Here is a 26319-nt window from a genome sequence, read left to right as displayed (position 1 = left end):
TTAACTCCTTACCTCCCACTGCTTTTCTGCAACATTTGCATCTTGTGTTGCGACGTTATACAAGGTTACATCTCTTCCAGAACTAAAAGAAAATACTTTGGGGATTTAAGAAAACCAAAATTCCAGGGAGTGTGGTCCATAAATAACTTTCCTAAGCAGGGTGGGTATGGGTAAATCCAATTGATTTAAATTTTAGAAAATTTGATTTTTGACCATTTAAATTTAAAAAACCATTTTTAAAATTTAAATCATGATTCAAATTAATTGTATTTTTAAAAAAATAATTGATCTTCACTCACCCTGTTCTTAAGCACTGGGGTTTGTCCCCTCCAGATCCATATCATTGGTTGCTGGCAGGCCAAAAATACAGCATGTTGTGTTGTCACACTGCAGTGTAACTTTTATTGGGTTTCTGGAGAAGCAGAGGGAGTTAGATAGCCATCTGTTCTTTCACAGAGTTTCCCCTCAAGTTCTAGCTTGGCCATTTATCTGAAGTGTACATCTGTTACCCAGTGGGCAAAAAGTGTTTCCATAGTAGATGATGCATCCGTGGTATTTTTAGTGACGCCATTCCAGGAGTCAGTGGGTGGCTCTCAGTGCTGCAGGGGAAAGTTCTGTGACTATAAAACAGAAGATCTGTGTGGATGTCCATATTCCTTGCATGGTGGAAAAAATGAAAATACCTGTTCACTACTGGAGGATTAGTGCAAACATTTCCTCCCAGGATCAGTGGAAAGAGGAATGGAACTAGCATAATTAAAGGCAAGGGCAGGTATGTAATAGAAGAACAGAATTAAGAGATCCATTTGACACCCCCTTTCCCATCAGTGGTACTGTTGCCAACATGGTTGTAGAGGCCTGTATTGTGTTATTTTTTTAAATAAGCATATTTTTAAATTTAAATGTTCATTAAAACATTAATATTTTTAAAATGCAGTCTTTGAATTGCAAAGCTGGTTTCATATTAAAAGCCACAAAGTGAGTGCTGGTTTGATGCTGTCTGTGTAGGTTCTTGGACTCCCTGCTGTGGAAAAGACTGCTGTGGAAAAACTGCTTGAGGCCCGAGGGATGTCCGGGGTGGGGGGGATAGCTGGAGGAAGAGCAAGCAACAGAGAAGATGCAGGGATGCAACTGTGACTTGAAAGGCCATTGTACTGACAGTTCTGTTGATCAGCTTTCTGCAGCGTGAAAGTGGCTGGGAAGAAAAGCACCTTGGAGCAACTGGCAGATGCCATGGAGATGATCCAGAAATCCTACAGCGACATTGAGCTGCAGATGGCTGGTCTCAGATTCATCACCAGGATCTTGGAAAAGGATCACGAGCAAGAGAGATTGGCTGTCAAAGCAGTGGAGGAACTTGCCATTAGGTCAGTTCTCCTCATGGTAACTTGTGCTAAGCAAAAACATAGGGTCCAAGCTTGGAAAGTTGCTTGCAATTTATCATCATCCTCTTAGAACTGCAGAGCTGGAAAGGGGCCCTATGGATCATTGAGTCCAGCTCCAATCAAGGCAGAGCAGTGGGCAATCACTGGTTCTGCAGCCAGGTACCTTAACCACTGAGCTGTCCAGCAGTTTATTCTCACGAGTGTGCTTCCCAAGAAGTTCATTCCTCTTACAGTTGCAGTGTTTCAAAAGTAACTATTTTCTCATTAATCAAGTAACTGAAATTGTTACTTCTAAAAACTGTTAGCAGAATGTGACAGGGCACTAACCTTCTGGAACAAAACTACTGCAAACCAGAAGCTGTCTTCCCCTATGACTACTAAAATAACAAAAACGTAGTTAACATCACCTTGGACAGTTACATTTTCTGGCTCTTGGTGGCAGATTCTGGCATTCGGTCACAAAGTGTTAGATTTCCAGGCCCTGGACTTTGCTCTGTTTTCTGATTTGTTTTCCGATGGCCAAAATGCTAAATGTTGTGGTCATAACACAAATTTTATAAGACCTGTCAAGAAGATAACAGGTGGACAGCAAAATTAGTGAAATTGGCGTTATATCATAGTCATAATGTGACTTAGCTGTGCCTTGTTTACTGAAAAAAAATAATTAAGAGTAATTGGTTATTTTTAGCTAGTTACCTCCAAGCTTGTTATAATAATTGTGTACTGTTAAGTCAGTTCTGATTTATGGCAAGCCTTTCCAGGGTTTTACAGTTAGAGAATAACTGTGGTTAGAGTGGTTTACCATTCCCCTCTTCTGGGAGCATCTTGGGACTGTGGAGCTTGCCCAAGGCCACACAGGCTGGTTGTACTCACAGGACTGAACTCCCAACCTATGGTTCTACAGCCAGATAACTAACTCACTGAGCTATTCAGCCAGCTCAAGCTCTATATAGGCGCCATGAGTCTGTTAATTTCTGCACTGGACTGTCCCAAGGTTCAGACCAGGATTTTTCCCCAGCCTTACTTTGAAGTACCGGATCTTGAACCCAATGTCTTTTTCATGCCAAATATATCTCCTGCCGCTCAGCTATGGCCCTTTCAAAAGGGATGTTGATCCTCCTGTGAGAAGGTGCATTGATCTTCATTGTGGAAAAAGAAACAAGAATTGAAGACATCTGCAGAGCACACGCTTGGGGAAAGTTGCTGTAGATAATCTTAATCATAATCTTAGAACTGCAGCGCTGTAAGGGACCCTATGGATGAGCGAGTCCAGCCATTCTCAAGGCAGCATAGTGGGAAATCGAACTCCCAACCTCTAGCTCTGTGGTCAGATACTTAAACCACTGAGCTATCCAGATCTGTGGTGGGGAACCTTTGGTGCCCCTAATATTTTGAATTTCAGTTGCCAGAAGTGTCAGCTGGCGTGCATTGATAAGAGATTTTGGAGAGTTGCAATCCAAAACATCTGGAGAGCCAAATGTTGCCCATTGTTGATCATGGATTCCCAGATTCGGGGCCCTGATTTCTTAGACTACATCTCCTAGAAGCTATAGCCAGCATGCCCAGTGGTCATGGCCTCTTAAGAGTTGCAGTTCAAGACCTTCTGGGGCCTTAAATTGGGGAATTGCTGGCCTAGATCTTTAGGGAATGCTTTACAAGTTGCTTTCTGTTTGCTCTTGGGAAGTATTTGCCCCACTTGATAGATAGCCTGGGGCTTGGTCCCCAGTCGCCTCAAAACCTCATGTGGTGACTCCTTCCTTTGCTTTCCGCAGGGAGAACATGGTGGAGATGCTGGTGGAGTTGTTGAACCACCGACTGAAGGAAAACCTGCTCATGGTCCTGGCCCTGCAGCTGCTGTATGCACTCCTGGCAAAACACGACTGGCGGGTATTCTTTGCCACCAAAGGTGGGCTGCACTCTGTGCTGAGTTGCATGCAGCAGCACCCCATGTCCGCCTCTGTGCAGCAGGCTGGCTTAGCTGTAAGTTGACATAAGACATAAGACATAAGACATAAGAAATTTATTTGTCATTGCGCTCACAAGTGGGTGCAACGAAATGAGGTGCTCTTCCCCAAGGTAAAACTGGACAACACTACAAAAAAAAGTTAAAATATACACAACTTTCATCATCCAAATATAGATACCCCGTTTTCTCTCAGCAATTAAAATCCACCAAAAACCTATGGCCCCACATTTAAACTCAATACTGCACTTGGGTAAAAACTGTTCTTGAATCTGCTTGTCCTTGCTTTCAATACCCTGAATCTCCTTCCTGATGGTAATAGTTTAAAGAGCTGATATCCCGGATGAGAGGAGTCTTTCAGTATGTTAGATATCTTCCTCTTACATCTGTTCTTATACAATTCTTCCAAAGAGGGGAGTGAACAGCCAATGATGTTTTGGGCCGTCTTAATCACCCTTTGAATTGCCTTTTTCTCTGCCACTGTGCAGCTCGTGAACCATACACAGAGACAGTAGGATAATATGCTCTCAATCGAACTCCGATAGAAGGTGATTAACAAACTCTCAGTCAATTGTTGCTTTCTAAGAATCCTTAGAAAATACAACCGTTGTTGTGCCTTCCTGATTAACGCAGCGGTGTTTGCACTCCAAGTCAGGTCATTTGTTATGATAGTCCCAAGAAACTTACATTCAACCACCTGTTCCACACAAACTCCATCTATATACAGTGGCTGAATGTCTGCTCTTTTTTTCCTATAGTCCACTATGAATTCCTTGGTTTTTTGGATGTTAAATAAAAGATTGTTTTTTTTGCACCAGCGGGATAGCTGTAATACCTCGTCCCGATACGCAGACTCATCATCCCCAGAGATAAGTCCTACTAGTGTAGTATCGTCTGCAAATTTGATAATCCTATTACTGGGATGGTTATTGGTGCAATCCGATGAATAAATGGAGAACAGTAGTGGACTAAGGACACAGCCTTGTGGAGTGCCAGTGCTGAGTATCTTGTCAGTAGAGATGTAGTCATTCAGTTTAACCCTTTGTGGACGATTTGTTAAAAAATCCAAAATCCACAGACAGATAGAATCTGGAAAATCAAGATCTTTAAGTTTGTCTATTAATCTGTGGGGTATAATGGTGTTAAAAGCAGAGCTAAAGTCCGCGAACAGCATTCTTACATAATTCCCTTGTGTTTCCAAGTGGGATAAAGCCATATAAAGCACAGTATTGATCGCATCCTCGGTTGATCTATTTTCTTTATAAGCAAACTGAAGCCCATCAAAGGGATGAGGAAGGCAGGAGATAATATATTTCCGAACTAACTGCTCAAAGCACTTCATTAAGATTGAAGTTAGTGCCACCGGCCTGTAGTCATTCGGACTGTTTGTAGGCAACTTTTTAGGCAGTGGAACGATGACGGAAGCCTTGAGACAGACGGGAACTGTGCATAGTGTCAGGGATCTATTAAAAATTACAGTCCATATCCCGGCTAGCTGATCAGCACAGTCTTTTACCACCCGACCAGGAATTAAGTCGGGTCCAGCTGCTTTTCTGGAGTTAACCACTTTCATAGTCTGTCTCACATCCTGCTCATTCACAATGAAGGGGGGACTCTGCTGAGTAAATGATGGCAAACGAACAGTTTCAGTTTGATCGATCTCAAATCGAGCAAAAAAGTTGTTCAACTCCTCAGCCACCTCCACACCTCCACCTGAGGAAACCTTTTTTGCTTTGTAGTTTGTTAGTTGTTGAACCCCCTGCCAAACTTGCCTCATGTTATTGCTGAGAAAGCAGTCTTCAATTCTCCTCTTGTATTCGGCCTTAGCTTGCTTAATGCCTCTCCTCAAATTCGTTCTTGCTGCACTGTAGTCTAGATCATCCCCAGACTTAAAAGCCTTATTTCTAGCATACAACAGGCGTCTAACCTTCCCGGTCATCCAAGGTTTTTGATTGGGATAAACCCGGATACGTTTATCCACTGTGACCGTGTCAATACAGTGTGCCATATACCCTAACACTGCAGCTGTATGTTCTTCCAGATCAGGATGGTCAAAAATTTCCCAATTTGTTTGTTCAAAACAGTCCTTTAACTGCTCCATTGCTCCCTCCGGCCAGCTTTTCACTGTCTTGACTACTGGCCCTGACTGTTTTCTCAGAGGAATATACTCCGGAGCTAAAAACAGGGACATATGGTCAGACTGGCCCAAGTGTGGCAATTGTAATATCCTGTATCCATTTGCAATATTCGTGTAGACCTTATCTAAGGTGTTCAGCCCCCTAGTAGCACACCTTACATGTTGATGGAATTTGGGGAGGACTGCACGTAGATCTACATGATTGAAGTCTCCTGCAATAATGTATACAGCATCCGGAAATTTACTTTGCAAGTTGCCAATTTCATCACCCAGATGACCCAGCGCCAAATCCGCATTTGCATCCGGCGGAATATAAACAACAAGAATAATAACAACGCTGAATTCCCGTGGAAGGTAAAAAGGTCTGCATTTAACAGACAGATATTCCAGCTCCAAAGAGCTATGACGTGTTATAATCTCTGAGTTTGTGCACCAGCTCTCTCTAACAAACACGCACAATCCTCCTCCTCTGCACTTCCCCACATTCCTGTCTCTGTCCAAACGATGTAATAAAAAACCTTCCATATCAATAACAGTGTTTGGAATAGTGGGGTTCAGCCAGGTTTCAGTGATTAACAGCACGCAACAGTTTTTCACAAACTTACTTGAGGAGACCTGTAACCTTAAGTCATCCATCTTGTTTGCCACTGATCTGGCATTAGTCAGAAAGAGACTTGGGAGTGGTAGTCGCTTTGTCTGTTTTTGCAGCCTATATAAAACACCAGCCCTGCAGCCCCTTTTTTTCTTCCTCTCCTTACGTTTCCTTTTCCTTCTCACTCTCGCTTTTGCTGGAATTACAGTCTGTGCTGAGTTGCATGCAGCAGCACCCCATGTCCGCCTCTGTGCAGCAGGCTGGCTTAGCTGTAAGTTGAGCACAAGAACTGGCGCAGCAGGGGCAGAGGGGCCTGTGAGAGAAGGGAGCTAGGGGTGGGTTGCACTGAGAGCCGGAGAAGAGAAGGTAGGCTTTGCCAGAGGAAGGGGACTTGCTTTCTGTTAAGAGAGGGGCCTCTTGTGCAGTTGAAAAGGGAAGGCATTTGAAATTTCTGTAATCAGAGTAACGTTACTATGAACCTCAGGAGTGACGTTACTATGAACAATTTTAAAATAGTGCAATAAAATAAATGACCATGCAAAGAACAGCAGGCCTGGCTAGCCTGAGAATAAGGAGGGAAAAGCGGAAGAAGATAAATGAATCATCCGAGCCTGTTGAAAATATGCAAAGAGGAAGCTGGGGACAATGATCAGGCAGGAGAAGGGATCCGCAGATACAAGGCCGCTTCTGAAAATATGGTGTTTCTCCTTGGTAGCCACCAACTGGATACGTTTGCAGAGATAAAATGGAGAGCGGATGCTTTTTTTAATCGAATGAAGTGGGGAGACTTTGAATAGACTTTGTACTTTTAGATTGTGGTGTTTTTCCCCCCATTTCCTTCCCATCCCAATGACTTCGTGTCTTTGACTTTTAGGTGTTAAAGATACTGCTAGGAGCTGGGAACTGTGAACTATCAGGAAACTGTAGAAAGTACTACCCCCTGGATCGCTCCAGTGCCCAGGTGATGGAAAAGATCTTGACCAGCATTGGTTCTGCGTCTGAAAATTTGCTCAGTGCCATACCTGCTGCTCTTCAGAAGATGATGAACACACCTGGGTAAGTTTCAGGGAAAATATGGCAGAGGCAAACAAGTATGAACCAAAGGAGGCTGAACAGACCCCAGACCGGGGGAGTAGCTGATGACCTGAGTCCTGCTGTTCCTTTTGACTTTCTAATGCAAGGATTCAAAATGCAGAATGTGAACAGATGGGCTCCTGGTTTTGCTGCAGCTTGAATTGCTGACCTTGCTGGGCCTGGGAGATGCCCCCCTGAGCTTTTGTTTTGGTTTTTATATCTCCTGCACCTCTGCCCTTAATCCCCAGCCACTTGTGGAACACAGCAAGTGCTGGCAAAGATGAAGTTGTCTCCCTCTTTCTCCTCCTGCAGGGCCTCTTCGGGGGTGCAGAATGGGCTCCTGGTCCTGCACAAGCTGATGGAGCACCACCAGGGCCTGGTGGAGCAGCTGTGGCCCGGTGGCCTCCACTCCCTCCTTCAGAGCTGCTGCCATTCAGAACATGCCTCCCATGAGATGCTGGCTCAGATAGCACTCAGACGTCTAACTGAACAGAAGCCGCCCCGAAACCAAGAGGGTGCAGGTATGAAATGGCCTGCATGCCAGTTGGAACCTGATCTCTTTTTTTATTAGTGTAAACTTCCTGAGCCCAGGGTCCCGACAGAACAGTTATGTTGAGAGTTTTAATTGGGGAAGTCTGTTCTGCCTGAATTGTTGTTCCTCATAGCATGAGGATGTGGTGGCGCTGCGGGACGCGGTGGTGCTGGGGGTTAAACAGCAGAAGCCTCTGTGCTGTAAGGTCTATAGACCTGCAGCTGTAAGATCGAATCCACGTGACTGAGTGAGCGCCCGTTGCTTGTCCCAGCTCCCGCCAGCCTAATGGTTCGGAAGCATGCAAATGCGAGTAGATAAATAGGGACCACCTCGGTGGGAAGGTAACAGTGTTCCGTGTCTAAGTCACACTGGCCATGTGACCACAGAAGATTGTCTTCGGACAAACGCTGGCTCTACAGCTTGGAAACGGGGATCAGCACCGCCCCCTAGAGTCGAAGACAACTGGACAAGGGGAACCTTTACCTTTATCATAGCATGAGAACTGAGCCCAACCAGGGTCTCACTTCATCTTATAAGGATGGTACATTTCATAGTCATTGTTCATCATTGGCAAGGGCAAGTAACATGGCCAGAGTCTGGAAAGTTGACTTTTTAAAAATGCAATAGGACCCCTGTATCGGTGGGATCAGTATCCACTGATTCATTTCTCCGTGGTCTGAAAATATTAAAATTAAAATTCTAGAAATATATATTTTTGAAGGTGGAGTTACCAGAACTGGCAACTAGAGGGAGCCAGACACCATGCTATGCATAGTGTTTTCCAGCCTCCGCAAGGGGTAGCTTGGAACTGATTTCCCATGGATACAGGGGTCCTACTGTACAGAAGCATGCTGACTGGAGGATTCTGGGGATTGTAGTCCAAAAATGCATTTTCTAAACTCCAATCACTGCTGCCTTGGGGGTGTTGTTAACAAGGTTGGTCCCAGTAGTGAATGAAATTTCTCAAAACATAAGGGCACGAGCAAAGTTGCCAGGATAACCCTCTGGAATACTTTTATTTCTCAACCAGACTCTGGTGCTTCTATGAATCTGAAGGACATAAATGCAACCAAATTGCTGAGCGACCTGCGCAGGAGTGGCATTTGCAAGGAGATGGTGAGGGCACTGGAAGGCTGCCTCCATTGCATGGACCCCTGTCTGGATGGAGAGGGTTACAAGTTTTTGGTGGATGTGCTTCTACTCAAAGACTTGGCCCAGCAAGGATCGGAGAAGGAGTTCCAGCTGGGAGCATTAAGGTCAGGCGGGAGAGCATCTTTCTTTGCATTCCTGAGGTCCAAAGGCCAGCTCTTGGCTGGCTTCCAGTAAAAAGCATCTTTCAGAGCAGAGCTGAGAATTGCTACAGCAGGGGAAGGCAACCTGCAGCCTTCAAAATGCTATTGGAAACGAATTCCCATTACTGTAGATCCAGGGTGTGCGCTTGTGGTCAGGGATGATGGAGGGAGTTTTTATAATCCCGTCCCAAGCCCTAGTCTGTTGCTGCCATTTGATGGTGCTGAGCAAGATACAGTTAAGTCCAGAAGTAACTGGACACTTACACAATGTTCATAATTCTGTCTCTTTATGCTACCGCAATGGATCTGAAATGAAACAACTGAGATGCAATTGAAGTGCAGACTTTCATCTTTAATTCAAGGGTTATAACAAAAATATCGTATAAAACATTTAGGAATTGCAACCATTTTCATACATAATCCCCTTATTTCAGGGGCTCAAATGTAATTGGACAGATTAACTCAAACATAAATAAAATGTTCATTTTTAGTACCTTGCCAAGAATCCCTTGCAGGCGATGACTGCTTAAAGTATGGGCATCAACAAACGCTGGGTTTCTTCCTTTGTGATGCTTTGCCAGGGCCTTTACTTCAGGCCGTCTTCAGTTGTTTGTTTGTGGTTCTTTCTGCCTTAAGTTTTGTCTTCTGCAAGTGAAATGCATGCTTGCTTGGGTTGAGATCAGGTGATTGATTCAATTGTTGCAGAAAATTCCTCTTCTTTGCCTTTAAAAACTCCTCGGTTGCTTTTGCAGTATGTTTTGGGTCATTGTCCATCGGTAAAGTGAAGTGCTTGTCCAATCAGCTTCACTGAATTTGGCCGAATCTGAGCAGACCATATATCCCTATACACTTCAGAATTCATCCGGTTGCTTTTGTCTTCTGTCATCAATAAACACTTGTGACCCTGTGCCATCGGAAGCCATGCATGCCCAGCCCATCACATTGCCACCACTGTGTTTTACAGATAATGTGATGTGCTTTGGCTCAGGAGCCATTCCAAAGTTTTCTCCATGCTTTTTTCTTCCCATCCTTCTGGTACAGGTTAATCTTAGGATGGCCAGTTTCACTCACATTGAGATCTCCTTTGGAATGCATGTTGTGAGTTCATAGTAATGGCTTCCAAATCCAAATGGAATCAACTCCAGAATCTTTTTCCTGCTTAATTGATGATGAAATAATGGGGTTGTCTGAATGAATTAGCTATTCTCCAGTTTTATCTATTACTGATTTATTTAGTATGTTTTTAATCCAGCCAGTACAAAAAGACCTTCAGGTGGGTTGCAAGAAGCTAAAAAAAGAAAAGAAAAATCATGCCACAACATAATATAATACCGTGCAGTGCAATATGAAAACAAGAGCACAGATAAATAAAATCGCAATAAAATCTAAATTGTCGTGGAGAAAAGAATAGTTATTGCCTGTTCCCAAAAGATAACAATGTAGGAACCTACCCTTCTAAGAAAGGAAATTCCATAAATGTGGTGTAAACCCTCTCTGTGTTTTAACCATTCGTCTAATTTCTTTTGAATACTTAGAGGAGAAACTCTGAAAGGTGACCTAGGGATACATATCCTTATGTACAAAATTAGAAATGTTGTAGATTCTGTATTCTTTCCAAGGCACCAGGCAATCTTTCACAATGAATACAAATATCTAATAAATCAATAAAAATTGCCATGGCTATTCTTAAAATCCCACGTTTTGTCAATCAGGGTCAAATGTGTTGTGAGGCATAGCATTTATGAAAAGCTGCCTTGCCTCCACTCATAGTGCACTTTACAAGAGTAGGAGTAAAAAAAAAGCAGCAGCAGCATCTTGGAACTGCAGATCTATGTCTCTATGTGAATGCATCCAGTTTGTCATTCCAAGGCTCTGTGCAAGCTAGAATGCGCTGATATGCTGAAACCTGCACTTCTCAGAATTTTAAAACTATGATTTGCACCTTAGCAAATGCATGTCGGTATCTGTAAGTTGAAGAAAAAGGCACAGCAAAAATGCATACATTGCAGCAGATGTGCAAAACAATGCATTTGTTTAGGAAACATTTCCTTACACAATGTGTGCAAATGAAGAGAAATGTGTACAAAAATGTTTACCTTGGGAGATATGTACAGATTTCTGGGGTGGGTGGGTGGGGCCAAATTCATAAATTGTTGCATAAATAGGCTGAAAAGATGTCTAGTCAGAAAAATGAGAAAAAGAGTGAAATGGAAATGGATAGATAAGCAGATCCCTATCTTTTTAACAAGTCTTTTTTCCTCTTCTGTTTAGGATCCTGAACAAGTGTTTGGATTGCTCCCAGAAGGATGCAGTGCCCTGGCATAAGATCCTTGAGCCATGTTTATCTTCTCTGAGTGTCCATATAAATGACCGAGAGGTGAGAGGTGGGAGAAGGGTGCATGAGGGGGAGCAAAGAGTCACTTTCCAGTAGCAAAAATCTAGCCACCTACTTAAGGGCTATGGTGGCGTGCTTCCAAATCCAGGACTGTGCCGTCACAACTTGAAGATCGCCGTCTGCAAATATTTGCAGGGCTGTCACATGGAAGATGGAGCAGGCTTGTGTTTTTCAGCTCAAGAGGGTAGGGCGAGAAGCAATGGGCCTCGGTTACAAGAAGGGAGATTTTGACTAACCATTAGGAAGAACTTCCTAACCATGAGAGCTATTCAACAATAGAACGGGCTGCTTCAGAGAGCAGTAGACTCTCCATTGCTGGAGATTTTTAAGCAGAGGTTAGATGGCCACCTGTCAGGGATATTTTAGGTGTGGATTTCCTGCCTTGGCAGGGGCCTAGACATCAACCACGGGGTCTTTTCCACCTCTCCTAACCTCTCCCTTCTGCTGCAGCCTTCTGGGGTGCCAAAGGACAATGCCAGAGGACTTCCCATCCGTCCGGGAGTCAAGTGGTGTCAGTCTTGGCAGATGTGTTGGGATCCAGTGGATCCTGTGATAAACTGGATCCTGGCCAGTAGGTTCTGTTGCCCAGTCTTCTGATGACCTTTAATCAGGGGGCACTTGTGCGTATACATGAAGGGGTGGGGGTGCTCACACACTTGTGTGCATGTGTGAAGGGGCTGTGGGGGGAGTGCATGCAGGGTGGGAGGGAGATCTGTCTCCGTAGTCCGGCCCAGGCCATGGACTGGCACCAGGCCGTGGACCGGGGTAGGGTGGGGACCCCTGCTTTAAAGGAACCCTATAAAGATTAAAGGTCATCAGTTATGGGTTAAGATCTGTCTGTCTGTCTGTCTGTGCTATATGCCATCAAATGACGTCTGACTTGTAGTGGACGGCCCACGAGGGCTTGGGGAGGTCCTAAAATGGTTACTTTAAGCTCTAGAATGTTCAGAGGCCTCTGCGCACACGCAGACTTAACCCATTAGTGTGCATTCACAGAGGCCACGAAGAAGCAATTTTATCAGTGTCACCTCCAAATGGGTTTCCATGCCTGGGCCAGAATTAGAACCCAGGTCTCCTGAGTACTAATCCAACATTCTGTCTAGAACACTACACTGACTCTTAAGTTCTATGCACCCAAAATTATAAATTACTGCTACTAATAACAATACACACAAGAAATGTGTAAAACTTTGGTCACTTCTTGTCTCCCCTCTTTAATGAGAGCCACAGGTGAGCCATTCTGTAAAAGACCACTCAGAAAACCTGGTTGCTAATTGGGCAAGGCTTGCCCTTTATCTGCAGGTGGTTCAACAGTTCATCCATTTCCTGCACGGCCTGGGCACCCTGAACAAAGACTGTGCGGTTCTGATGTGCTGTCTGGGTGCCAAGGAGACCTTGGCTAAAGTGACGGAGAAGCACGGCGCCGATCTGTCGCAGGTGGCAGAACTGGGGGTTATTCTGAGCAGCTGTGAGAAGTACGCGAGCCTGTATAAGAAGATGACCATCAGCATCCTGGCGGGATGCATTCAGGTGAGGAGGTCCTAATCCTTTCCATAGGTTTTTCTCGGGAGAGCAAGCCAGGAGCCACTTGCTGAGAATGCTGCATAGATCATTAATGGCATCCAGAGGAAATATGGGCAAACCTGTTGAGGTCGCTGGAAAAGGTGACCTACCAGCTGGTGAGACCCCCATTACCGTTTTATGTATGGTGTGGAGTAAAGGGATGGGGAGATGCTTTTCTCTCTCATAATGTAAAATCTCCAATCCTCCCCTGAATCTGAATAATAGGAGATTCAAGAAAGACAAAAGGGAGTCATTATTCAACTAGAGCACAGTTAAACTACTACAAAGGGTAGTGATGAATGGCAACTTGGGACTTCTTTAGAAAGGGATTGAACATATTCATGGAGCACAGGGCTACTCATCCGAGTGGCCATATATTTCCATATATTCATAATGCAGGGGCAATATGACTCCATGTATTGGTTGCTGGACAGCACAAACAGGAAGCTGGTGCACTCACATGCTTTTTGTGGATTTTGCATAGATAGTGGAGTGGCTGTTTTGTGAATGGGAACGTTTGATTGAATAGGCTTTGAGTCCGATCTGGTGGCCAAAATCCTGGTACATAGCTACACCTGCGTAACTTGAAGTTGTTGCTAAATTTGTACCAAGGTCAGGGCATAATTAGTTGTGCAGCTAGTTGCATGGTCAGTTGTGTGTTTGGCTGTTCACTTTATTGCACAGCTGGTTACATAGTCAGATGCATGGACTGCCTGGGTGTAACTCCTTATAAACCTGCACTAGTGTAATCTTATACTACACCAAGTCTAACAGGATTTCAGCCACTGTGGCTTTCTTATTTTCTTGAAACAGGATCTCTTCCCCTCCCTCTAAGTCTCAGAACAGATGTGTTTCTTTAAATTTAGCTTTGCTTAATTATTTTTCGAGTATTCCTTCTTCCATTTCTCCTCTCCTCCATCATCACATTTACAGATGGTTCTAGGACAAATAGATGAACATAGGCAAAGCCATCAGCCTATCAACGTCCCATTCTTTGATGTCTTCTTGCACAACCTTTGTCAAGGTAAATACCCATCCTTTAAATCTTTGGGATGTTACATACTTCATTCTTTTTAAGGCTCTGCCTGGTTATGCCAAGCTCAGCTCTTTTCAGCTCCTTCTCCTTCGGCTCAGGCTGCAGCAGGGAAGTGAAGGAAGACACGTGCTGGGAACGGGTGGAAGTCTCTTCCAACACCCACATGGCCAACAGATTACTGGATGGCAACCCCAAGACCTACTGGGAATCAAACGGCACTATCGGCTCCCACTACATCAGAGTCTACATGCACCGTGGGGTAGTAGTCCAGTGAGTTTGCATGAGGATCAAACAGGGACCTGTGGGGAGATGAGATCTGAGGCTTAGGATTGTTGAGCAACCTGTCACTGCAATGTTTGGGAGCAAAGAGAGCATGTTTCCGCGGTGGCATTTCTTCGTCTTTCCTGGGAGTGGTCTGGGTTTGCGGAAGGCAAGAGCGAAGAAAGAGTTCTTCTCTGCTCCATGTGTAGCTCAGCTTTTTAATTCTTTCACTGGGTCTTCTGGCGAAGAAGCGAAACTCAGTGGTAAGTTTGATGTGAGACAAAGAGCTGGGTTTCTGGTTGAACCAAGCACGTGCGAACATATTGGTTCTCATTGAATCAGGCAGCCGTGCCTTCTGATTTTGAACAGGTCTTGAACTCTCAACAGGATCCCAATTTTTACTCTGCAGCCACTGCTCTCTCCCTGTACAGGCGGATGTCTCTGTTGGTAGCAACTGAGGATTCCAGCTACATGCCCTTCTGGATTATTGTCAAGGGAGGGGAGAGCGCCTCCAGCTTCAACACCAATCTCAGTATGGTGAGTGCTGTGGCCAAAAAGTGTCTCTGTGGGCAGAGACTCCAGGGCGTAAAAGCTTTTCAGCCTGCTTTGCAAGGCTTCCTCACCATGAAGCACAGAGATTGCATGGATTTACCATATTTTTTGCTCCATAAGATGCACCTGACCTTAAGACGCACCTAATTTTTAGAGGAGGAACACAGGGAAAATATATTCTGAACCAAATAGTGTAATATAATCTTTAATAACATTTGAACCATGTAAAGTGAACAGCAATCAACAGTGGCATTAATATAGACCATTATCAGCCAGTGATAAGACCTATACCACACTACCTATATTTTACATTTCCTTTCATCCACCTCCTCCCCATGCTTATAGAAATGTCTCAGTGACAGATGAGATTGTTGTGCAACTCTGCCCAGCTACAGCTCAAGCCTATATTAAGTTAGAAATGGTCTGTCTGGTTTGGCACTGCATTGAGAGGTCCCTTTTAGTTGTGTGGAGGATAAATAGTGGAATTAAACTATTTAACAGCTGGTTTTCCTTATTTACTTTAGGTTATGCAAAAGAACAGCAACACAAAGCTTAACCTGATCCCATTCACCAGCAGTAGCACATGCTCAGCATAAGACCAAATCTCCATTTTCTGACATAATTGAACGTTTATAGCATGTAAGGCACAACAGGTTAGGCCACACAAAGCCATGAACAATGTTCTTGACGAGCCAAAAAAAAAAACAAAAAAAAAACCTGAATACAAACTATAGTAGCTGAAATCAGGAAGCAGGTACTGTAATCGAGTTAGAAGTCACGAGGCACAGTTAGTTTCCTTGCTGCAACACCCTTTGGAAATACATTATCTATTAGATGCCCAGAACTATTTGAAAAGTTTACAAGTTGAACCCAAATTTCCCATAGAAATGCATTGAAAATTAATTAATGCATTTTTATGGGGGGTAAAGGTCAGAAACTTTAAAAAACTTAAAAGAAAGTTACTGACCAGGTACTGTGCCTTGGTAGACCCCAGAACAGCCAAAAAAGAGCCCTAAACAGCTAAAAGCCAGCAGGCAGCCATCAGCCATTTTGTGCTCTTCTCACTCCTGCTCCTTCCCTCTCCCCACCTAACAGCTGATTGGTGCTGGTCTGAAAAGGCTTTGCAGGCAGCTTTTAAAGCAAGTACCCCACGCACGTTTCTACACAAGCAGGTTTCAACTCAAATGGAGCACATTTTCCCCCAAGCACAGTTTAACCCAAAGTAAGCAGCTTTTAAAGTAAAACAAGCAGATTTTTAAAGCAAGCATGCACGTTTCTACACAAGCAGGTTTCAAGAGCACATTTTCACCCAAGCACTAACCCCAAACAAACAGCTTTTAAACTAAATTTAACATTTTAAAATGACAATACCAGGCAATCCCAGGTCTCTCTCCCAGCTCTCTAACTGCTTGGATTAGCAAGGAAGCAGACAAGCAGCCTCTTCACTAACTGAAAGCTTGAATTTCCCCAGTTTCCCTGCCTTCCCCGCATATTAGGTATGCTAATATCTGTGCACTGGAGGATTGTGGGAGGAACATTCCAGCCCCTGATGGGGGCCCTGTGGGGCACCCCAAAACACTGAGGAGCTCTCCTGGCCTCTTTCAGCACTGGGGCTGTGCAACCCTGTTCTGATCAGGAGGTGCAGCCGGGGGGTCACCATGCCTTTGGGGGACAGGGCACAGAAAGGGGCAGGTGGTTTAGGGGACATGCAAACTCATACCTGGCAGGGGAGATACCATTGTTGTAAAAGTGGTTTTCCTGGGGTAAGGCTCATCTATTGCACTCTGGATGTGTCGCCCCCTGTGATTTCCCCAAATGTGGGAAAATCAACTGCCTAAGTGAGGGACTGTTTGTGGTTCCCCCTGTTCTTTCTAGAATTGCTCTTTCCCCTTTGGTCCTTGGCTATTTTCACTACCTGCTACCATAGGCCTGTTAGCCTTGCTGGTTTTCCAGGTGGGCTGCAGGAAGCAGATCCTGGAAAGCCAGCAGTGCAGAATGGTGAGGTCCAAACAGCAAGCAGTCTCCTTTGCTAATTCAGAGGCTTCCCAGCATGGCAGTAGGGGGCTTCTGGGTGGTGGTGTTTGAACCCCTTTTTTACTGTATTTGCTCTATAAGATGCACGTCTTATGGAGCAAAAAATATGGTAAGTTTGTCTTGCTTTGGGGGGAACCCCAGTTCTGCATGGAGAATGTTCCAGGTGTCTCCAGGTAAAAGGAGCAGATAAAACGTGACAGGAAAGACTTCTGCATGGAACTCGGGAAGGCCACAGGCATCCAGAGACAAAAGCAGGGACCTAGATGGGCAAATAGTCTGATATATGGCGTCTTCTTCCATTCCTTTGTGGTCATGGATAGGATGCTGTTGCTCCTCCAGGTGTTTTCAACCACAGCTTTACTTCCCGGTGGCTGTGCTAATGCGCTGATGTGGGCTGTAGGCCAAAAGAGCAAATCTTAGAGGGCCAGAATTTCCCTATTCTGTTCTAGCCTTTTCTTCCTGTTGGCCTATTTCTTGTCTTCTGGATTCACCCTCTTGACATTTGTATTTCCAAAACATACATTCAAGTTTGACTTGCTGAAGGCGCCACGAAGACATGTAAACTGCATGCACACTGTTTAACCTTCCTTACATAGCCTTAAGGTGGAGGATGCACTGATACCGATGCTTAAAAACCTGGAGAACAAGCCGACGTCCTGTTTAATGCTAGTCTGGTATGCATCTCCCATGGCCTTGGCCGTTTGGCATGGGATTTGTGCTTTGCTTCATTGGCAGTGGATGGGTGTCCCTTGGAAACCCTCGCACCCAGGGTTCTATGCCAGGCACTCTGCCACTCAGTGCTTCCTGCCTCTCCCCGCTTCTTTTCTCTCTGGCTTCCATCCTAGAGATTGACAGCTTGTCCTGAAGAAGCCTGTTCTGTGGTTGTCTTGCCCAGCCTTGGCAAAGTTTGAAGAAGTGACTGTTTTGGATGACAACTCCCAGCATCCCCTGCCCACCAACACCACCAGGGGCCATGCTGGTTGGGGGATGCTGGGAATTGTTGCCCACAGCCGCCACCTCTCCAAGGTCTGGCCTTGCCCCCTCTACCTTTGTGAAGGAAGGTGGGCCCTTGCAGGCATTCAGATTTTTTTTTTTAGCTTGCTCTGCCTTTCTCTGTCATAAATGGGAACCTTCCTCACTTCTCTCTGTCTGCCTCACCGCCTTCCTTTGGTTCTCCTCTTTCTGCAAAGGTCAAAGTCCCACCACTGGCCAACAGGGTGATCCTCTTGGAGAACGTGAGTCGCTTCTGGCCCGTCATACAGATCTGCATCAAGCGCTGCCGGCAGGTGAGGAGAAGGTGCCCCTTTGCCCAGAGTTGCCAGCTGGAGAGCAGCCCATTGGCAAGAGCTCCTGCACTGACTTTGCTGTGCCTCAGGACTCCTCTTTTTGGCAGAACGGCTTCACTGGAGAGGCCTGTGTCGTTCACAGGGTGGCATCGACACGCGTGTGCGTGGCCTGGAGGTCCTGGGCCCCAAGCCCACCTTTTGGCCGATCTTCAAGGAACAGCTGTGCCGGCGCACCTTCCTCTTCTACGCCACCAAGGCTCACACCTGGTGCCAGGAGATCTCAGAGGATCGGGTGCAGCTGCTGCTGCTCTTCAACAGGTAAGGCCTTCCAGACGGGCCTCCCTTCCCTTTTCTCTGCAGCTGCAGGTGAAGCGGTAGCAGGGGAAGAGGGGTTTTGTTGACAAGGGACAAACTGAGGATGATGGGGAAGCTTCCTTTGGGGGAACAAGCCACGGAGCCCCCCACTCCTGCGTCTCGAGAGATCCACCTTCCTCTTGGTGGTCCTCTCTGCCCTCCAAGGGCCTGCCCTGCCTTGCTACCCATCCCCTGCATGTCTCCCCAAACCAGTTCATCCAGGTCCGTTTACTTTGAAGTTGAGAGCTCACGCTGCGCCCCCTTGTGTTTGCAGACTGAACAGCGCCTTGCGCCACGAGCAGGTCTTTGCCGACCGCTTCCTTCCCGATGACGAGGCCGCCCAGGCCTTGGGCAAGACCTGCTGGGAGGCCCTGATCACCCCTCTGGTGCAGAGCATCACTTCTCCAGGTACAGGAGGGTCCTTGGCCCGTCCCCCAACCCCCCTACCCCGCCTGTCTTGCCACTGCTCTCCCACCGGACTGGTAGACTCTCGTCCTTCTCTCTGGCCTTCCAGACCCCAGTGGCGTCAGCCCCCTCGTGGCTCCTGACCCATTACCTAGAGAATCTGAAAGCGGCTCGGAGCACCAAGGGCTGGGCCGCCGTCTTCAACTCCCGCGTCCGGCACCTGAGCCACCTGCTGGTACATGTGGACTCCAGCAGCCCCGAGTCCGAGGAGCTGAAGCCCCCGGTGAAGACCAGTGAGTGACCCTCCTCTTGGGGGGGGGGGGGCTCAGACGCCGCGAAGGGCCCAGGCAGGGCCGCCTCTCGGAGTTTGAGGGCATGACAGTATGGGAGCTCCGAGACCTTTCCTGGTGGTCATCTGAGCTGACACAAGAGGGGAGGGGATGGCGGTATCTAGCACGTCTAGGGCACACAAGGAGGTTGAAAGGAGAGCACAAGCAGTGCCTTTAAAGGAGGGGGTGTGGAAGCTGTCCTGGACGACTCTTCTTGGGAGGGCAAAGGAAGCTTTTCCGTGTTGAGGTGTGTGGGTGGGTGGGTGGGGGGTGGACTTGAATGTCTTTGTGTGTCCCAGAAGCCCTTGCTAACGTCGTGTGTCCCTCACTCGGCAGATGGGAAGAACGGGAAGAACAAGGAGCCGAGCTCTGGAGCGGTCAAGGCAGCCGCCAAGAAGCCGAGCAGCACCACAGGCATCACCCAGTGCTGGAAAGGGGTCGTCCAGCAGCAGGTAAGGGGGGGCTGACCGCTGGGGTGCGCATGCGTTTGCCCGACAGGGAAACCCTGGGCAGCCCCACCGAGCACAAACTGAGTGCCACGGACACTCCATGGATGCGAAACCGAGGGCTCCCGGGTGGCCTCTTCTGTCACCGTCTTCCGTAACAGTCGCCTGTCCACCGGACCTGTTCTTGGGTGGGAAGTCTGTGTGCGCGTGTTCTTTCATGGCCATCATGGAATCAATTCTAGGATAACCGACGCGGGAGACTTTGGATGTCAGAACTCACTCCTGAAGAAAAGGCCTGTTCCTGGCTTTGTGTCGGAGGGGATCGTGTGACTGAGTTAAAGGGGTGGGTGGGTGGGTGCGGCAGCATTATTGTTCCCTTTAAACAAAAAAGCCCCCAGATTCTAGCAACACACTTTGACTCTCCTGGCTGCTTATAGGTGTTTAAAAAAGATGAGATGAAAGACCAAGCTCAGACATCTTAAACGACTCTAAAGAGGCGAAGGACTTGAGGCTTGTTGTGTAACCAAAGCTCAGGCCCCGTTTTGTCTTTGCAAAAGCTGTTCTCAACACGAATGCTTGGAGGGAAGGGCTGGCGGTTCCCTCGAGCCAGGGAAGAGGCTGCGGGTGTTCAGAGGCGGTCACGGGGCATGTCCCTCTCCTTTTTTTTTCTGGCCTCCAGGTGCAGCGGTTCCTGGAGTCCTCATGGCAGGCCCCGGACTTTGTGGAGCGCTACTGCAACACTTACCTGTGCCTTCGCACCGCCATGGAGGAGCTCTTTGGGCAGCAAATGTCCTTCATGCTCGCCCTGTGTCACGGCTTCTCCGGGGGGTTGCTGCAGCTCTCCTTCCTGACAGCCATGCACGTGAGTCGGGGGAGGGGCCTGGGCTGGGCTGACCGGCAGGGGGGCAGCGTGGGTGGGTGGGTGTTTCCCAGGATCCTGGCAAAGGAAGGAATGGAACTGGCCCCAAACCCCCCCTCCAGACGTCTCTCAGTGGTTCATTCACCCTGATTTTGTCAGACATGGTTCCAAAAGTGTTGCAAGACTTCCTTTTACAGAGGGAGTCTTTGTCTCAGCCCCTCCTCCTCTAGATCCCTTTTGTGTAAACCCCCCCCCCCGATCGACCAACTCTCCCTTCTGGGCTTTATTGTGCTCCCCCCCCCCCCGACACTGTCCCTGCACATTCCTACCACCGGTCTCTCCATCCCTCCCTCTTTGGGGTGGGCTCAGGGAAGCCCCTCCTTCTCCCTGCCTGATCGGGCACCTCTGGCTCTGTGGCTTCCAGGTGAGTGAGCAGTTTGCTCGTTACATTGACCGGTGGATCCAAGAGAGCTGGGCAGATTCGGGCAACGTGGAAACCTTGCAGCGGCTGCAGCAGAGCCTGGAGCCCATCCTCTTCCTGGCCGGCCTGGAGTTGGCCAACACCTTTGAGCACTTCTACCGGTGAGACTGTGGAGGGCACGGGGGGCAGGGCAGAGAGGGGAAGGGAAGGGAAGGGGGTCCCCTTGGCTTCCTGAGAAGCGGCAAAGCTTGAGTGGCAAGGGTATGATTGGTAACAACCATCTGTTCCCAAGCCCCCTCCCCGTTTGGTTCCTGGGTTTGCTTCCAAGGGGCTGGAGGGAGCAGCCAGGCCCCATGCCGGTGGACCCAGCGTTGCCCTGGAGCTCCAGGTCCAACTGGGAGGGAAGTGGGCCAGAGCGGGCCCACTGACCAGGCACTTGGCCCCTCCAGGTACTACCTCGGAGACCGGCTCCTGTCCCAGGGCAAGACGTGGCTGGAGAGCGCCGTGGTGGAGCACATCGGACTCTGTTTTCCCAACCGCTTCCCGCAGCAGATGCTGAAGAACTTGAGCGAGCTGGAGGAGCAACAGCAGCAGTTCCACCTCTTCCAGCTGCAGCAGCTCGACAAGCATTTGCTGGAACTGGACCAGAAGGGGAAGTGGAAAGAGGAGGGGGAAGAGGTGAGCAGGGAGGGGGGACCCACAGGAACTGCCTTCTCCACCAGCCAGAGAGGTCCCTCCCGGCTGGGCCTTTCTCTCCCCTCTAACGTCTCCTCTTTCTTGCTGGGCGATTGGGGGGCCGCGGGGGTGGGGCCGCTGCGGCTGTCCTCTGAAGCCACAAACCAGACCTCCAACCTCTCTTGTGCCCCCAGGCGATGGAGGAGCTGCCTTTTTGTCCCGAGGAAGAGGTGGAGGTGAAAGTGTTGGCCTTGTCTCCACGCTGCTGGACCATCTCTCCGCTCTGCTACCTGGAGGAGCCGGACAGGTTTTTCCCACCATCCCTCAGTCAGCGCTTGGTCAAGTTTGCTGACTTCTACACACAGAGTGAGTGTGGGGCTGCCCTTGGACCCGCCAGTTGGGGCGAACGAGAGCGTCCCCGTCAGCCTTGCTGCCGGCCTCGGCGGTCGGTGAGGGTGGGCAGCGAGTCCAAAACGGTGAACGGTCCACTCACCTGGGAATGAGCCTTTCTCTAGAGCAGTTCTGCCGTTTTTCCTGGAGAGCTGCGAGGATCTAGCCAGATTTCCAGAGAAACAGAAGGGCCAGCATTTTTGTTCTTTCAAAGGGCAAGTCATTATAAGGCAGAAGGAACATTTTAGGGCCTCGAGTCTAGGCAATGAAGATGTAAACCTCCCATTTTATTAGTATCTATCATGGAGGAGAACAGGAAGCCAGCCTAGCTTTTTTGATCTTTTGGGAGAGAGGAGGAGGAGGAGGTGACCAACTCTGGAGAAACCTCAGTTGAAGTCAGAGTTAAAAGAATCGGGGAAAGGTTGTCATTGCATGCCTTTGCTTTCTTCTAGTCAGAAGGGAAGGGGAAGAGAGATGGACAGCTTCTACTCATTTCTTGGCCAATGACCTTGAAGTTGGCTCCAGTGAAATAACTGTTGTCATCTTTGGAGGAGGGGCCTTTAAAATACAGGATTTGAACACCACTGAGGATTGAAGGCTCCAAGATCTCTCTTGTTGGCAGCCTAGCCTGGCCAGCGTATCCCCCTGTGACCACTCTCTCTCTCTCTCGCAGGCCAGAGCCGCTTCGGGCTGGAGCACACCAAGCCTCGGCGTTTACAGTGGACATGGTTGGGCCATGCAGAGCTCGAGTACCAGGGCCGCATCCTGCACGTCTCTACCCTGCAGATGTACATCCTTCTGTGCTTCAACCATGCTGAGGTCCTGACTGCCTTGATTCTCACTTGGCTCTTCTAGGCTGGTTTTTTTCTCGTGCCTCTTGGGATAGAATAAGCTCCCTTCTGACTGGCTCTCCCTGAATTTTGCACCCTACAGCTGAATGAATGTCTCATGCAAGGGAAACTGATCTAACCTTTCCCAAAGTCTGGTTGTTCAGTGAGCCACAGCCTGTGTTTAACTAACACTTTGTTCTGTTGATTTTTGTTTTGTTCTTTGATCTGATCCATTTGCACGGAGGAACGTGGCTTCTTCTTCGAAAACGCCACAATTTGTTCTCTGATGAGGGCAGTTCCTCCCATGTAATTCTGCATAGTGTTATTCCTGCTACCAACACTGTAACAAGTATCTGGGATTTTCCCTCTCCTTGGCCCAGGATGGTTACCATGATAGGAACTTGTGGGTGCCATTGGTTGACGTGATGTCCACTCTAGGGCATTCAGCAATTCCTTTTTGCTCAGTTCTTTGGTGGAGTGGATATTTCATATTTGTATATTCTCCTCCTTGTTGAACGAAAGCTTTACTTTGCAACTTAGCTCATGTTCAGTCATTCTTCTGACTCTCATCTGGATTTGTGCAACTTACTGACCTTTTTCCCCCTCCCTTCCCCATCTTGGTGTTAGGAGGTTTCTGTGGAGACACTCTTGGAAGCCACAGGCCTCTCTCCTGTCCTCCTGAGTCACGCACTGAAACCTCTGACAAAGGAAAACGGGATCCTGACACAGAATCAGAGTAAGTATAGTAAGGCTCCTAGTTTGAAGAATGGGGATATTAACCCACTTGGGAAATTAACCCAGTGAACTGGATAAGGTGCTGACTTCCAGCTACTGCCAAGGACTGCTGGGTTTGTCATGCCTTGTTAAGAGTGTGGAGCTCAGGAGCAATTTCCCCAGCAGTCCTTATGGACCAGTTTGTTCTTCACATGTTTTGGACTTCAGCTTCCAGAAGCTCCACCCAGATGGCTAGTGGTAAACGCTGGTGGGCGCTGAAGTCTAAAACATCTGGAATGCCCAAAGTCGAGAACCAGTATTTCAGAAGAGATTTGTTGAGTATCTCCAAAAAGCCTTAGAGGATTCTGGAAGTCTGAAGTTCCGAAGTGTTTTCATTGTAGATGTCCTAACGCTGAACCAAGGGATGTCGCTCCAGCTGCCTGGCCAACACTTGCGGCTGTTGCCCAAACCAGCATACTTGAATGGGGAACTAGATGAGGGCATCCGTGCTCTGGAGAGGAAGAGGAACACTCTTTGCGGCCTCATCCCCCAGATCCTGAAGAAGGAGAAGGAGATGCACATTGACAAGCTGGTGTTCAAGGTACAGAGTGACAGGGATGCCTCTCTGCCATGGCTCAAGGCTGTTCCATTCAGTTTCTCCCCCCCCTTTCTGTTTCTCACAGGTGATGGAGGCCTACCAGAAGCAGGAGTCTGGCTCTGCTCTCAAGCCCCTGAGCACCGGCTCCTGCAGCAGCGCTGACATCTTGGCCTGTGCCCAGCACCTGCTGCACCAGGGCTCTATCCAGCGACGGGAAAGCTGTCCACAGCTCTTGGAACACGTCCCTGCAGAGCCCCCAACCCCAGCACTGCCAAAGGATCAGCCTCCGATAGCCTTTCAGACTGTGCAGATCAAGAAAGGGCCAAGCGTGCCCTGTGTGGGAAAGAGACAGACATTTTCTACGTTTAGGTAGAAATGGGGGCTGCTTTGCATCTACGACTGTCCAGGGGCCATGCTTTAGGAGGTGGGAGAGAAGGGGCCATTCTTGGCTCTTCAAGACTCTGGCTTCTCGTGGGTTTTGGCTGCGGATCCTGTGCTCCCTACATGGCTGCAGCTAGTCCGAGGAGCACTCGGTGGTCTAGCAGTGCAGCCGCTCTCCATTGAGGAAAGGACACTGGCATTGCAGCAAACAGATGATACTTCATCCAACTGGTTCAGTTTCCGAACTGTAGCGTAACCAGCATTTGGGGCTGTAGCATCGGGTATCGAAGAAGACAGCAAAACTGGTTGCCTATAGCCGGACCAGCTCCAAAATATTAAGTCAACTCAGAACATCTCCTCTCCATAATATACATTTGCCTTATTTCCAAACTGCTGTGGAACATGGCAGGTTTGACACATGGACTGCCTGACAGATGGTTTGTGTCCTTCTCCCTCTGTGGGGGGAGTGTCTTGATTGATGCCTTCTGGCCTTAGGGCAGGAGCCTCCCCCAATTCATTGGTATGTTCAGCCTGCTCCAGAACAAGAATGGTCTCTCAGTTTTGGTGAAGCCAGGGCAATTCAGTCTGCCTTCTGGCCTTTTTTGTAACTCCACTTTCATTTCCTTCAAAATGTCCTTTCAGTTTCCTTTAAGTGTGTTTCGTGGCAGTTTAAGCCTGACTCTCCCGTTGTGTAGGAAAGTCGTGACAGGTATGGTTGTTCAGCTACCTACCTACCAGCCACCCAAGTGCCATTTGGCAAGGCTCAGGTGGAAGGGAGCTGGCAAACAGTGTGGGAATCTGTCACTTTTTCTGCTTGAGGTGGACGGAGCAATTGGTGGCACGGGTGGATTTGTACTCGCCAGAGGAGGCCAGTGTGGACATGGACTGAGCAGCTAGCATCTGCTGTTTCCTCAAGCTCAGAGGCTAGGACCAAGACACTGGAATTCTCCCTTATCTTAGCTAGTCTATTATGTACAGTTGCACATGAGTTGTGTGTTAGCGAAAAGGTGCAAAGTGCAAGTAGGTGGAATCTGTGCTTGAGGGATCAGCAGTAAGTCCTCTTTAGGAAGAGATCTTTCCGGGGGGGGGGGGGGGGAATCTTATTTTACATGCTGCAGCCATTGCACAGCTCCCAGTTGTTGGGTGTGGCTCTCATGCCAGAGATTTAAAAATGAGAGGGAGCAGCTTCTCTCCTGTTAGGATTTCCGTCTACTGCTCTATCCATCATTCCATCCTCTGTTAATCTGCTCTTGCCTTTAGGGCACTCTTCTTCCACTTCTCCCCCCAACCCCAGCTCCTTCCCAGATCGAAAATCTGGAACCCATTTGGCTGGACCAAATAAACCAAGAGAGATGTGACCAGGGTCCGTTGTGTTAATTCTTTGAAACGGCTACAGAGCATATGCTACCTTTCTTATGTCAGCAACATAATTAGTGCCTGCAGTGAGAATGTACAGATGTTGCTCAGCAGCAGCTCCAAATCGCTTTAGCTTGGGTAGCCAGGGGTGACAGGCATGGCATTCTTGCAAGATCAGGTGGTCCACAAATTCTTTATCCCTCATGTATGACAGAGAAGGAAACTCCTTCAGCTGGCTACTCGGAAGGAGATACTGAGAAATCTCAGCATCATACCCGCCTAACTTCACACTGTAGTGGCTTTACTTTTATAAGCAGGTGATGGGCAATTCCAGCACCCCCTAAACTGAAGGCAGACTAGCACTTAAAGCACAGGGTTGCTCTACCAGTTATGTAAGATCCAGTGCCCACAGATTTTATCCATCATCACCTACTTCAACCAAGCAAAAATGGAAGGAGG

At 47.8% G+C, this 26319-nt stretch overlaps 1 protein-coding gene and 1 pseudogene across 1 annotated transcript in view; both read left to right on the top strand.

The window, feature by feature from the left end:
- LOC110080730 (cullin-9) overlaps nt 1–25862 on the top strand; it is a 35446-nt gene extending 9584 nt beyond the window's left edge. The window contains 24 exon segments of the mRNA XM_072989035.2: nt 1175–1367; nt 3158–3365; nt 6952–7133; nt 7464–7672; nt 8714–8939; nt 11247–11352; nt 12673–12900; nt 13867–13957; nt 14068–14239; nt 14662–14767; nt 18007–18102; nt 18245–18420; nt 18731–18864; nt 18971–18989; nt 18991–19154; nt 19527–19642; nt 20316–20498; nt 20920–21077; nt 21366–21594; nt 21786–21957; nt 22655–22800; nt 23439–23547; nt 23927–24126; nt 24209–25862. Coding sequence (XP_072845136.2) covers nt 1175–1367; nt 3158–3365; nt 6952–7133; nt 7464–7672; nt 8714–8939; nt 11247–11352; nt 12673–12900; nt 13867–13957; nt 14068–14239; nt 14662–14767; nt 18007–18102; nt 18245–18420; nt 18731–18864; nt 18971–18989; nt 18991–19154; nt 19527–19642; nt 20316–20498; nt 20920–21077; nt 21366–21594; nt 21786–21957; nt 22655–22800; nt 23439–23547; nt 23927–24126; nt 24209–24496 — 3911 coding nt within the window. The 3' untranslated portion in view covers nt 24497–25862.
- LOC140703457 (U1 spliceosomal RNA) lies at nt 16495–16646 on the top strand (annotated as a pseudogene).
- Nucleotides 25863–26319: the final 457 nt, after the last annotated feature.

Source organism: Pogona vitticeps, chromosome 1, assembly GCF_051106095.1.
Source record: "Pogona vitticeps strain Pit_001003342236 chromosome 1, PviZW2.1, whole genome shotgun sequence".
NCBI classification, from domain to species: Eukaryota; Metazoa; Chordata; class Lepidosauria; order Squamata; family Agamidae; genus Pogona; species Pogona vitticeps.
This window is presented reverse-complemented; position numbering and strand designations above follow the sequence as displayed.